Source organism: Arvicanthis niloticus, chromosome 7, assembly GCF_011762505.2.
Source record: "Arvicanthis niloticus isolate mArvNil1 chromosome 7, mArvNil1.pat.X, whole genome shotgun sequence".
Taxonomy (NCBI): domain Eukaryota; kingdom Metazoa; phylum Chordata; class Mammalia; order Rodentia; family Muridae; genus Arvicanthis; species Arvicanthis niloticus.
This window is the reverse complement of record NC_047664.1, coordinates 29,107,854-29,121,321: the sequence shown is the minus strand read 5'-3', so window position 1 is coordinate 29,121,321 and position 13,468 is coordinate 29,107,854. Positions and strand designations below refer to the sequence as shown.

At 39.5% G+C, this 13,468-nt stretch overlaps 1 protein-coding gene across 7 annotated transcripts in view; it reads right to left on the bottom strand.

Moving 5' to 3' along the window:
- The window catches only part of Cobl (cordon-bleu WH2 repeat protein), a 236,147-nt gene that overhangs the window by 139,204 nt on the left and 83,475 nt on the right, over positions 1 to 13,468 (bottom strand). For all 7 annotated transcript variants that reach the window (XM_076938103.1, XM_076938104.1, XM_076938105.1 and 4 more), the window contains 3 exons: positions 11,998 to 12,201; positions 3,026 to 3,236; positions 756 to 984 (listed from right to left, as the gene is read on the bottom strand). In XM_076938103.1, coding sequence (XP_076794218.1) covers positions 756 to 984; positions 3,026 to 3,236; positions 11,998 to 12,201 — 644 coding nt within the window. The remainder of the gene's footprint in view (positions 1 to 755; positions 985 to 3,025; positions 3,237 to 11,997; positions 12,202 to 13,468) is intronic.

The window sequence follows — 13,468 nt, the reverse complement described above, 5'->3', positions numbered from 1 at the left end:
AAGTCACAACGGCAGAGTTCCACAGCACACCTGAAAATCCATCTTAAAACTATAAAGTCAAGGACTACCAATTTTATGTTTTTGTCTGATAGTTAACTAAAAATCAAAACCATTAAGCCAATCGGAAAAATCTAAATACATAATATATGGCCCTGTAGCAACATTGCACAGGGGCTGCCACTCATCTATGCTAATGACTGTGCTGCAACGCACCACAGGCACACCATAGGTACAGCGCTAGCAATAAACTAGTGTAGAATTTATCTGCAGGACTGATCACAGGAATCAGAATTGGTTGCTTTGAGAGGTCAGTGTGCTTCTGGAGAGTGATCCTAGATTCAAGCAGTGGCTAAAACCTGGGAGCAAAGACACCAGAAGCAAAACTCATGCAATGTTCTAAGTGGTCTCTGAGCAGGGGCAGCAAAAGGCGTACTTGCTCCTCACTGTTTTTATTTGCTGTTACTCCTTAGAACTCAGAGGAAGACAGAAGGCCAAAGGCATTTGCAGATGTGGGGGGAAAGAGGCGTACTTGGCTTCGTAGGGTTTGACAACAACCTACATTCTTCTTTTGCCTGTTTTACCACTGGAGAAAACCCCAGGTGCCTGAAGCTTTCCACACCTACCTCTAGATAGTGTTCCCGACAGCTGCAGGGGAAGAATGCAGGTTTGTGTACATACCTTTTGTCCCAGTCACTACATATCAGGGCATGTGCAATGTGGCCACATCAGGGTATGTATAATGTGGTGAGTCTCACCTCTTCTGTTGTCCCATGCATACAGCTCCTTGATCCCTAGTTCATTCAGGGACTTGGACAGCTCCAGCTCTTCCCCGGCAGCATTGTCCCTGAGCAGAACCACATGATCTGGGCTGACCTCACACTTCGCACAGATGACCGGTAGAATATTTTGCAGTGGCACCTCAGGGCTCACCCGCACGACAGCTTTCTGTGTTCTCAGGTAGTTCACTACCAGACGTACTGATTTCTGAAAGAACACACCAGACATACAAATTTTGTGAGTGCATCTTCCTGCAATTGCTTTAATTTCTGTTTTAATTCTAGGATTGAGTATGGCAGGACCTCAAATTTCCAGGACCCTGACCCTGATCTTTCTTCCACAAAGTTGGTGGGTTCTGGAAAAATAGCATAATGAATACTGGAAAAGAAATGTACAAAATATTAGATATTTGCTAGACTCTCTTGTATTAATTGGCAACTGCTAAGCAACAAGGAGAAACTGACATAAGTGAGATATCTAAATTTAAATTCTGTGAATGTTCAGTCTTTCACAGATTCTGGCTAGACTTGAGCACAAATCATTTATATATTTTTCCCTAAAAGAAAGGTGTTTGTGATAGAAATAGTTTTAAAAATAAGTCTTGTAACACACACACACAAAAAATGCTGAAGAGGCCAAAATATCACATACATATGTGAATATATATGCTTATAAAGACATTATATATAAGTACATATAAGGCATATACACACTTATGTGTGAATACAGATATATGCATATATACATACATGCACTATATTTTTACATTAAGCCAGAAATGCATGTAATTTTTCTCAAATACCAGACATAATGATCAGAAAGAATTTGCTGATTATAAGTATCTATACTGACTCTTAGTGGCCCATCAAAACCTTGTAGGAGTCAAAGTTTCATGCAGACTACTCCGATTCATCCTCACTGTTCCCCACAGTGTACAAAGACCTTGCAAAGGTCAAAATAGCATGTGTGAAGGGTGACAGATGAATGACATGGTCCCCTTGGATTCTAAGAAGCAGGCTTAGTGGACTTAATGAGATGGAATTCAGAAGAAATATGGGGCACTGCTCCCGCCTGGGATTCTGCAAGAGGAACTATGCACAAAACTTGGCTTAATCTCCCTGGAGCCCAGGCAGTTAAGAGACACCACAGGATGTGAAGAGGTCCCTTCTCCATGAAACACTGGTTATGTTTGAAGTGCCATTGAGGTTCTCCTACAGACTGAGGATGGAAAGGAACCAATTACATATTACTAATCACTGAAAACTAAAAATTCACAGGAAAAAAAATACTGGAATAACTGCCAATTTTGAAAACAAGTTTTGAGCGAATCTTTCAAGAATCTGATCTGGCTAGTACTTAACTAGTCTTAACTAGAGCCTTAAGGTCATGCTCAAGAACATTACAAAACCATGTAAGACTTTGGAATTAATTTTACTTGATCATTTATGGCTGTAATAAAATGACAACTAAGACATTTCCTGGATGTAACAGTATAAATATTCCTGAAAACAATTTTTTAAGATTTAAACAATATTTTGATCATATTCTTTCCTCTTCCTCAACTCCTCACAGTTTCTTCCCACTTCTTATATCCTACTCAACTTCATATTTCCCCTCCCCTTTTTCAGAACCAAAAGAAAACAAATAGCAAGAGTCAAAAATCAAAACTTTTTTTTTCTAAAGGGCCTATCTCTTCTCTTTCTCTAAGACAGTAAATTCTTTTATGCAGCTGTGCCTCCTGAAGCCAAAAGAAACCCAGAAATATATGTCAAGAAAGCAGTCAACAGTTAATAAGTAAAACTCAATAAACCCAAAAAATCTATTTCTTGATTATATTAGCTAGATTCCAATATAACTACACAGGACCTGTGACTATCATTTGGTAAAATGAAGATTTAGGAACATTTCCATCCTCAAGAAGGGTCTGATGGTCAGACAACAATTCTATTTGCATAAAATAGAAAGGACCAGTATTACAACAATAAACATTAGTAAATTTGGAAAGTTCTATCTCCTGAAAGCAAACCCAGTTAGTACCTGGTATAATAGTATTAGTTATACTAGGTATAAAAGAAGAAACCTCAACAAAGAGCTGTGTATTTGGTACTCAAAGACCACCACTGGCCTCTCTAGCAGTCCAGCACATTCACATATACACATACACATACACATACACACACACACACACACACACACACACACACACGTGTGTGTGTGTGTTCTCAGATACTGCATAGGCACCACTGACCTCAGGAGCCTTGGTTAGACCAGGCTTAACTTTTTCTTCAGGAACTTTTTCTTTCAGAAGTACAGTATGTACATTCAAGGACCCAATCAACGTATTTGGCTTAAAACTCAAAGGCTGTTGGGTCTCAGAAGACCAGATCTCTAGAACATGGTGAGAAGGATTCAGGTGGTTCTGAAGGCAGAGTTCAACCAGTAGGTCCATCATTGCATGGCTGAAAAGGAGAAAACAAATCACAGTTATCAAGACTGTCTGTAGGTTCCCTTCTGTCTGAATAAGGCTGAACAAATGGTCATGTGGCTGGATGAAAAAGAATAGACTTGTGTGAAAAAGAAGACGAGGAAGAAGGAGAGGAGAAGGATAGTAGTAGCAATTTTAAAACTTTTAAGTTTTTATGCATAATTCTATGATGGCATGTTAACCATTTCAATGCTAACCAACAGTCCATTTTAATAACCCATCAAAATCATAATACATAAAAACAAGAGTTACATTTCTAGTTAGATCCATGGATCTGCTAACTTAACTAAATTCTGTAAGCAAAAACTACACAGCCTATGGTTCCATGGCATGAATTTTCTCATTATTTGTAAGTGTAAAGTACGCGGGAAAAAAAACCTTAAATTTTAAGTTGAAAAAAATGATAGGCATTTTGATGAACAACGAACTAACAAATTAGATATTACCTAGGAAAAACTGACAAATTCTACCAAGACCAAATCAATGAGAAAGGGGAATCTTGAACATACCAATAGCAAATAAAGAGACTGAATCAGTAATTAAACCTCACCTAAAACGAAAATCTAAAACCAAAGTCTGCAACCAAAAATTATACTGACTATCCAAAGAATACCACAGCAATGCTTCTTAAACTCTTCAACAACGGCAACAAAAGACTGAGCAACTCCACACTATACAATCAGGAAAACAGAGGCTGTCATCCAAAACAAAAAGGAATGAAAACAAAAATCCTCAATAAAAAACTACTAATGCAATTCAACAGCACAGTAAAAAGATCATATCCATGAACAAGTAGGATCTATTTCTGGAATCCAAGCCTGGCTCAATATATGCATTCAAGTCAATAAATATTGTGATATATCATACTGTCAAAATGAACCACAAAAACACACATATACATCTCGATTAGTACTGAAAATATCTTATAAAATTGAATATCTAGTCATGATTTTAAAATATCTCGCCATGATGGATATATAATAACTGACTGCAATACAATAAAAATCACACACACACACACACACACACACACACACAGAGAGAGAGAGAGAGAGAGAGAGAGAGAGAGAGAGAGAGAGAGAGATAAGAAAACAAAGGAGAATTTATAAAGTTTAATTTAGAAAATATAACAGATCTCTTACTTGGGTACTGCATTGCTAGGTCATTTATTTGAAAAGCTATAAAATAAATAAAGCCTAGTCTCAGCTCAGAAAAAAACAAATCACAGCAATGAGTAGTTGCCTTTGTCCCTCCCTCCTTCCCATTGAGAAAATCCAATGCCAGAAGAATCCCCCAAATGCCTTATTTCTCACTTATTGTAACTAAATATTTAGATCATTCAGATTACTCCAAAGAAACACTCACTATTATCTCCAGGGCAATGCTTACCACATCTTCTATGTAAGAGGACATTAACATCATGCATCAACGCATAATTCTCATGTACAACAATAATTCTCATGAACCTGGTTCCCTGTCTCCCTAGGACACTGGATGGGAGGGACAAGAACACATTCAACATTCACTTAGAGACCACGGCATGAGCAGGAGAAACCCTGCAATGAATTCCAATTCTTCTAGCTTGGCTACACACTCACCTTTCTCTCAACACAGAACTTAAAAGTCAAAAGGAGAGCACACACTGACATGCATCATGTACTACAGCAAAACCTTCTGCACAAAGAAATGTCTTGGAACAGTGCTAAAACAATATTGAATTTTATGTGCTAGTATTGTATTGAAGTTTCTTTTTCATACTTGTTCATTTTGGATGACAGCCTGTTGTTTACTGATATTGTAGTTTGAGATGTAAATTCTTTTGTTGCTGTTGTTGAAGAGTTTAAGAAGCATTCTTTGAATATCTGGTATAATTTTCTGTTAGAAAATAAATGCATTTATTTTATGTATGAACTTATTTTATGCATATATAAAATAAAAACAATGCATTTGGTTCCAGATTTTCATTCTTGATGATGCTTCATTGTCTCTCTGGTAGCCTAGATCTACTATACGTCACACTTTGTGCCATTTTGGGGTTTCCATAAGCTGATGGTTCTGGGACTCAAGGTACACCCAGGTCTGTGGATACTGATTCCAGCTTGTCTCCATTAACCCCTCTGGGAAATCCATTTCAACTACATAAATGTATAAATATAAACTATAAAAAAATATAGCTCCTGACTACTACCATCCAAACATTAAGGTCCAAAACACAGTTCTTTCTCCATTGCAGAGAACATACCCTCTGCCTTAGCAGAAGCCAGTACATGCAACTCTATGTATTGACAGCATTCACCAGTTATATAAATGTATATAACTAGGTGTTCAAATCTCAACTTTATATGTCAAATGATATTTCGAAATCAGCTGACCCAATCCCTACTGTACTCTGTCCTCCCAAGTCACCAAGGAAAATATGTAGTTCTCCTAGAGAATGTTTCTTTCTAAGAAAGTTGCAGTTACATTTCAACATTCAAGGGTGGAAACAGTTATCAACAACCAATAACCTACCTACTCCAACTTATTATGAAGTGAAGGGAGAGAGGAGAGGCACAGAAACAAACAGAGCAAACCCCAGAACACCAAAGACTATAGAACACGATAAACTAGCCATGGGTCACCATGCATTTGCTTTATGCAAAGAGCACAGTCATGAATTCAGCCTTGAAAAGCAAACATGTCCACATAACCTTCCTGGTGTCTAGAATCAACATTCAGCTCAGATCAGTCATTATGGAAAGGTAAGGAGGTTGGGGGCAGATAGCTCCTCATAAGCTCCTTTGGTACTCTTAGCTGCTCCACATTGCCCTAACCATCCTTTACTGTGAGAGCCCTGGTGGAGCTGTCTCCTGAGGACTGAATTGGGAAGTCTAATGGGAACCTTGGTCAATGAAAGAAAACATAGGACACTGGGTCAATTTATTCCACATCATGAGGGGATTGACAATTTATTTAAAAGAGGATTCTCACTGGTATGACTAGTCATGACTTTGCAATGGTACATTCCTCAGGAGCCAGTGCGAAACAAAGTGTAAGGGGACCAGGTCTTTTCCAGTTTGTAACATGCCTGTTAAAATGCTATTGAATGGCACTTGAAAAAAAAAAAAAAAAAACTCTTAAGAAGCTCCTCATAAGCTCCTTTGGTACTCCTGGAGAAACCTATCCATAAAGGGAAAGACAACCATCTGCATATTGACAATGCCAAAGCATGAACAAAACCACTAGCTGCCTACAGTCCCTATGGGGTTTTATTACAGATCTAACAGATCCCAACTTGCCTTTTGTTGTCTATGAACAAAGAACTGATGACTTTATTAATTGGGTGTTATGTATATGCCTCTGCATGGTCTTAGTAGGTCACTGTGTCACAGGGCCACAGAGAATTGTCCAAAGACTGGCAAAGCTGCTTGGCCACTCCCCTTCATTCTCACCACCTGCTGAGTCTGGCCTCTCCTCACCATGATCTCCTAGAGAAGTCCTGGCCTCTGGTCCACAGCTTTCCTGACATCATCCTCTGACCAAGAACTAGTAGTGTCTTTCCTGTGATGGTGTTCTGTAAGAGGAAAACTTACATAGCCTGTGTGAGATCCTAGGATCGATATGCATGGCCTCTCTGAGCCAGGAAAACTGGCTGCATTGCTTTGTGCCTTAGTTTCCTCACTGTGGGACAATAGGCTAGAGCCCAGCTTAGAGGGTTGCTGGAGATTTCCATGAATTAATAGCTTCAAGATACTAAACAGTGTCAGCCCAGTACCAGGCACCATGCCACTGCTTGCTAAGTACATGACACTTCACTGCTCTTTTCCATGTGAATTTCAAACAGCCTTGGCAGAGGATCACGGTCTGTATTTGACTGAATGCCACCCTGCTCTCACCAAGTGACATCAGACCCTTGAATTGCAAAATATTTTCCCCATCTCCCAAGGAATGCAAGAAACTCAGCAATCAGACATATTCAGAATGTCAAAGGCAGGGTCAGGCATGTTAGAAAGTTATAAAATGCTAGAGATGGCTCCAGTGATGGTGCCATAAGAAGACCCAGGAACCTGGATAAAATATGCAAATACTAGTCTGTAGCACTTCTCCATCTAACCACCATTAATGTAAAATCACAAGCTTAGCAGAAGAAAAAATATAGTAAAAAGGGGGAGTGAACACCCCCAAAACAAGCAAGCTGAGCAAGAGGGCTCACCTAAAACTTACCTTTAAAATTAACTTAAAATTTCTTTTAATTTTTTTCTCCTATTTATCATCCATGGCTTTTTTTTTTTTCCAACTGCTTTGCCCTCTGCTGCACAGTGGCTTTTACCATTCATAACACAGAGAAGAGACTGTTTCTGGGTACTTATTATAAACTCTGATTTTAAATTTGAAATGTGAGTAGAATTATTATAAACTTCTTTCTCTTAAAAGAATGTTGATTTCTAAATGCATACAAAGTTCAAAAAAATGGTTTTGCCTAAGTCAGTGACTTCAGTAAGAAACTGGTCATCTGCCTTATATGGCTGTTTTCATAGTCCTACTGAGGGACAGGAAATGAAGGGTCTGTATCACCACTGCACACATGCTGGTGTCAGAGAGGCCACAAATGAACAACTCTCCGGGGACAAAGGGAATTTCTCTATAGACCCAAGCTTGCTGTTATACAATACCCTGAGATGCACAGGATAGATAGAAAGGTACTTAAGACACTAGGTCTCATGTGGTAAGAATGAGGAGACCTCTTTGTAGTCTATGTATACTACAGTCTCCTTCCTCATGGCATAGGGCCAGTAAGAGCCCAGAATCACTCTCAGGACAGAATGCTAGGTAAAGGGCAGAGCATGCTGTGAGCAGAGAAATTCTCTTTGAGGCTTGATGGATTTCACCTGTGGTTCTAATTCAGCCAGGCTTGGGTGGGGCTGCAAAACCTATACTTCTTACAAGTTCTCTGGTGTTATCAATGCTACCAGTGTAGGGGCTCATCTTTAGAATGCTTTAATATTAAATATCAAGATATGTACATTTGGAACCTTTGTTGACTGTATGGATCACTGGGTGCTAGGTATGAAAACTGCTTTCACAGGTATATCACAGTTTTAAAACAAACGATTTGTATGCATGGCCACATCTTAAGTGTTCCAATGTGTCCTAGTTTCTTGTATGGACCAAGGCCAGCATGTGGCCCTAAGCAATGGGTGAAGCATACAAAGAGGTCAATGCAGATCCTAAGAGAAAATCTGGTCTGACCGGTTCGTGTGGCATCTAAGAGGCAAGGTAGCATGCAATCAAAGTCCTTGGCAGACAGTCTGTATTGAGGATTTTCGCCAAAGAACATGTGCAAAACACTAACATGCTCAAGAACAAGATGGGGACCAGAAATAGATCCATTGACAGGGGAGTCTGACAGCCAGATGCAAGCCTTGGGACTTGAGCTGAAATCTCGAGCGAGAATCCAGTTTCAAGAGAGCCTAGGTCCTGGTTAACAAATGCTAGACCTAGAAGAATGGAATAAAATGCCAGAGACAGGGTCAGTCAAGGCCATGCATCTGTTGCTTGTCTATAAATGCTCTAACTGTTGGGTTAGAGAGAGGTACAGGCTGCTAACTAATGAAATCTGCCCTCTTAAAGCAACTGAACTCTAAAGCCACCTGAAAGGAACATTGGTTGAAATCTTTGATCTAAAAAGAGGAGATCACCTAGGAATCCAGAAAAATCTGGTGTTTGTCCTATCCAGTAATGACAACATATGATGTGGGTTACCTGGGCAGATGTAGACATGTTCTGCCCTGAAGGTATCCCTTTTCTGACCACAGTAACTCTGGCCCTTTTAAAACTCTGTCCTCGTTGTCTTTCACCTGTGTCTTCGAGGTTACCTTTCTTCAGAGTCTACAGAAGTGGATCTCAATCTTCCTAAGGCTTCCACCAGTTCCTTGAGTGGTGACCCCAAACCATAAAATTATTTTTGTTGCTACTTCCTAATTTCATTTGGCTACTGTTAGAATTGCAATGTATGTAAATATCTAGTATGCAGGATATCTGATATATAATCCCTGTGAAAGGATCATTCCACCCCCAAGGGAGTTGCAGCCTACACATATTCAAATACTGGTCTATAGTATTCTGTATCCAGCTTATAGGAGAGGCAGGTGTCTTCCATATGATCCTCATTTAGTAGATGACTGTGGCAGATTAATTACCTTTGAGGAACTAATTTGGAGTGTCTTAAAAGTCATGTACATTTTACATGCCACTTTTAATGTTTGTTTTTCCTTGTGTTTGAAGAAAATTAATACTCTGAAGCCAGATTTCTTATAACTTGTGTAGGCTTCAGCAGAAGCACTGTTCGTGCAGGCTCCTCTGTCTCACTCCTGAGTCTAGACTCTGTAACATTGCCCTTCATCCTTCACTTGAGGGCTGCTCGGCGAATGTTCTGCTTTCCCATGCTGGCTGAGATACCTTCCTCCCAGTGTAATTTATTATTTAGGTTTTTTTTTTTTTTTTTTTTTTTTGTAATTCATTATTTAGTTTTTTTAGTGGATAAGGAACATTTTCATATTTAGTAATCTATCAGTAGCCCACAGAAATGATTATGAACAGTATCCGAGCAAGCACAGTACCTTCTACCAAGCTTTATGCCACTAAAAACACTTCCTTCCTTTTCTACAATAGCAAGGCTTGGTAATTTAAATGCCAGACCTTTAATCTTGTTAGTTCTTTACAGAAAAAATAGTCTCCTTTATTAGAAGGAAGGGAGGGAGAGGGTGGGAGAGATAGAGGGAGGGATAGAGGGAGGGAGGGGTAAATTGGGTATGGTAATTCCTTTCTTAAAATAATGAGGTTTTTTTTTTTTTTTAAATAGCTTCTCTTATAGGCTTATAGGAAGTGGAAGTCCTTACACAGCCTTACAAGGCTCATGACCTGGAATTGCCCGCACAGGTATGAACTTGTCTATTCTGTGGTATTTAGGTTCTTAGGGGCAGAATTACAGGATAAACACTGGAAGGGATTCCCTCTCTTCTGGAAAAAGAAACATTGGCCTTTCTCTGCCAGATGTCCCTTAACTGTGTGAACCAATATGGATGTGACTAATTTTCTACACTAAGATGACACAGCCCGACACTGTCAACACTTAAGAGCCTTTTATGAAGCTCCCCCGGGGCTGAGGGGACTGTGTCTTCAAAGATACTCTCTTCACTTGTGCTCCCAATTAAAGCAATGGGGCTGCTGGCTTCCTTCCCACCCGCCATGCAGAGAGCTGGCAGCCCCACTCCTAAAGGCTTGCCAGGCCTTCTTCCTTAGTCAGGAACAGTTCCAAGGCCGATCCTTATGTCTTAATATTTAAAGCAGATTGGGGCTTTTATTTGTGTTTTTAAATTCAAGAGCAGCTCAAAAAAAATCAAAACCAAGTATGATTTTCAGAATGCAGTCATAAGCAGTTATCGACTAGCAGGCTTTTTCCATCAGGAAATACATGGTTCAGGACTGGCTATATTTTGAAACTGCAGTTTAGGGCAAGATGGGCATGCTCTTTGCTAAAGCTACTGCTTAAGCAGAAGAGAGAGAGGAAAAAATAAAAGTCAGGAATCTGATACCAGCCCCCTTCTTCTTATTAAAGGATAAAGCTTGCCCTCGACTGTAGCACAGAACAGCCCAAGGACAGAGGCTTCTGGTCTGATGCTGGCTCTTCCTCACTCTAAGCTTCCCTGCTTAGAAAGAGAATGTTATCTGAATAATTGATAAGGCTCTCAGTAGTCTTGGTAGCAATCTTTCAGAACTGCATGGTGATAACTTCTGCTCTATAGGGAGAAGGGAACCAAGGGCAGAGACAGCACAATGCATTCACTTGAAAGCATTTTCCAGAAACATTTCTACTTTCTAGGAGGAACTCCACCTTTCCTTGTGCTTGTCAAGCAAGATTCATGAAATATTATCCAGATGTCACGGTCTAAGAGAAGAGAAATCGGTAACTATCAACTGGAACAATATATAAAAACATAACTACACATTTACTGGTAGAATGCCATGCATTCTAAAATCAGTTTTAAACTATGATAGTATAACATACATCTAACATTTTAAGGCTTTGTGGGAAATGTGTTGAGAATGTAATCACTGTTCTATAAAATAAACAAACACAAACAGAAACTCTTACAGTTCAGAGTCTGTGAGCTGGGCCTGGGGAAACACCACAAGGAATTGATTGGTCTCAAGTCCAAACACCTCCTTTATGCTAATATGAAGAGCTTCCTATATCTGAGACAATGGCTCCAAGGAGGAACCCTGCTGAAAAATAACTTCTTACACTATGCTGATGATAAGACTTTCAAAGACAATATAATAGGACCTATTACAACTAAAAGTATGGTATCTTAGAACACAAGATTCCCAGCCACGGGTGTATACCAAGGCTAAAAGCAACACTAATCAGCATTGTGTTTAACTTTTACATAAAATAATCTTGAAAATGTTTGTATCTCTATAAACTCTGAGCCCAAACTCTACCAGGATAGGTTTGTAGTTCTGGCCCCCTTAAAGACACGAACAGCCTGGCTGGGCCAGTAAGCCCACACTATTTCCAGTGGGACTATTCTGGATCTTATACCTGTGATCTTATACCAGCCTATAGCATGCATTCTAACCTGGGTCAAATTCAATTTGAAACTAAGTATAACATGTCCACACCTATCCTTCCTTCTCTTCCCACACACATGAGAAGAAACGCAGGACACTCCACTCAGATACCAGGATCTTACCTCCCATTGACCACACTCTGCTTCTCGAGTCCACTGGGCAGAACCACAGTGATGTCCAAGGTGCTATTCTGCAGTGCCTCCTTCATGTGGACTAGGCTTTGCTGTGAACCCAGTGTGGCATCAAGAGGCAGTTTCTGTTCTCTGTAGACATTCTGGGCAGCAGGCTTTCCAGGAGGTGGTGGAGCACGGGCCTTCATCTTCCTTCTGGAAAATGGTAACACAGATGAGGGTTTTATGCTTGCCTCCAGATGATTCATCCTCAAAAGCATTTATGGCTTGCTTCAGAAATACCTTGAGAGCTGTGGGGTCCTTTTAAAGTTGTACACCAGCAGTCTCCAGTACTAACAGACAATATCTTCAACAAACAAGTAAAAACCAAACCAGTTCAAAGAAACACCATGGAAAGCATTTTTGTAAGTGTTTTGAAAAAGAAAATCCTAAAATTGTGGTTCCCCACTGGAAGCAACGTGTCCTACTTTCTAGCCACTCTGGTTTAGATATTAGGTGTGTGCATCTGAGTTTACTGGCCTGGTCCTTTAGGAATTATACATGCTGGCTCACCACTATTAAGTAAGTAGGCATCTCTAAATTTTTGCAGCGTTCTTGCTTCCATCTTCTCCAGCTCAAGATCTGGGGGACCAGTTCTGAGGATCTGGATCAATAAGTCTATAATATTAAGTGCTCTTGGATCCAATGTGTGTGTGTGTGTGTGTGTACATGCCTATATGGGCCTATAGAAATATGTATGTTTATATAATGTTCATATATAAGCATATTTAAAACTATGTGCATATGTAAATGATACACATTAATTTATATACTAAGTTAATAAACCTTAATTTATAAAGACCCTGTGTATTTTATTATGACAGCAGCCATGATTTACTTAGGAGCACTTCACATTCATTGGGATCTGTTGTTATAACTTACACAGGTTACCTAACAACCACCTAATCATTCAGTAGTTACTTTCAAGATCTCAAAATATCTTGCAACCTAGATTTATTTGGAGTCCACTTGAAGACCCACACTCATTCAGTGTCAGGCAGAGGCAGAAAGGATGCCCAGTTGACACTCCAGTGCTCCTCCTACCTGCTTCCTCCCTACCCTGCAGTGCTACAGCCAGATCCACACAGAGGCAATGAGAGCCCGCCATGCACCCTGAACTCTTGCCCGCTGACTTTTGCAGGTATATTGGCTTGAGGTTTCAAAGATATCAGACAGACTTCTAAAAATTTATTCTCAAGAAGCTTGTGATAGGATAGCATAATTTTTAAAGGCGGACAAATTACCTGCAGATTAGTACCAATGGCAGACACATTATCAATCAATAAATTAAATAAATAAGTAACAGGATGATAAAATTAGTAAATTATTTTAAAAGACTATATTGGCACCAACAGTTAAAAATATAAAATTCAATGAGCAAAAACATGTTTTCTTTTAAATACGCTTCTAAATATTTGTGTAG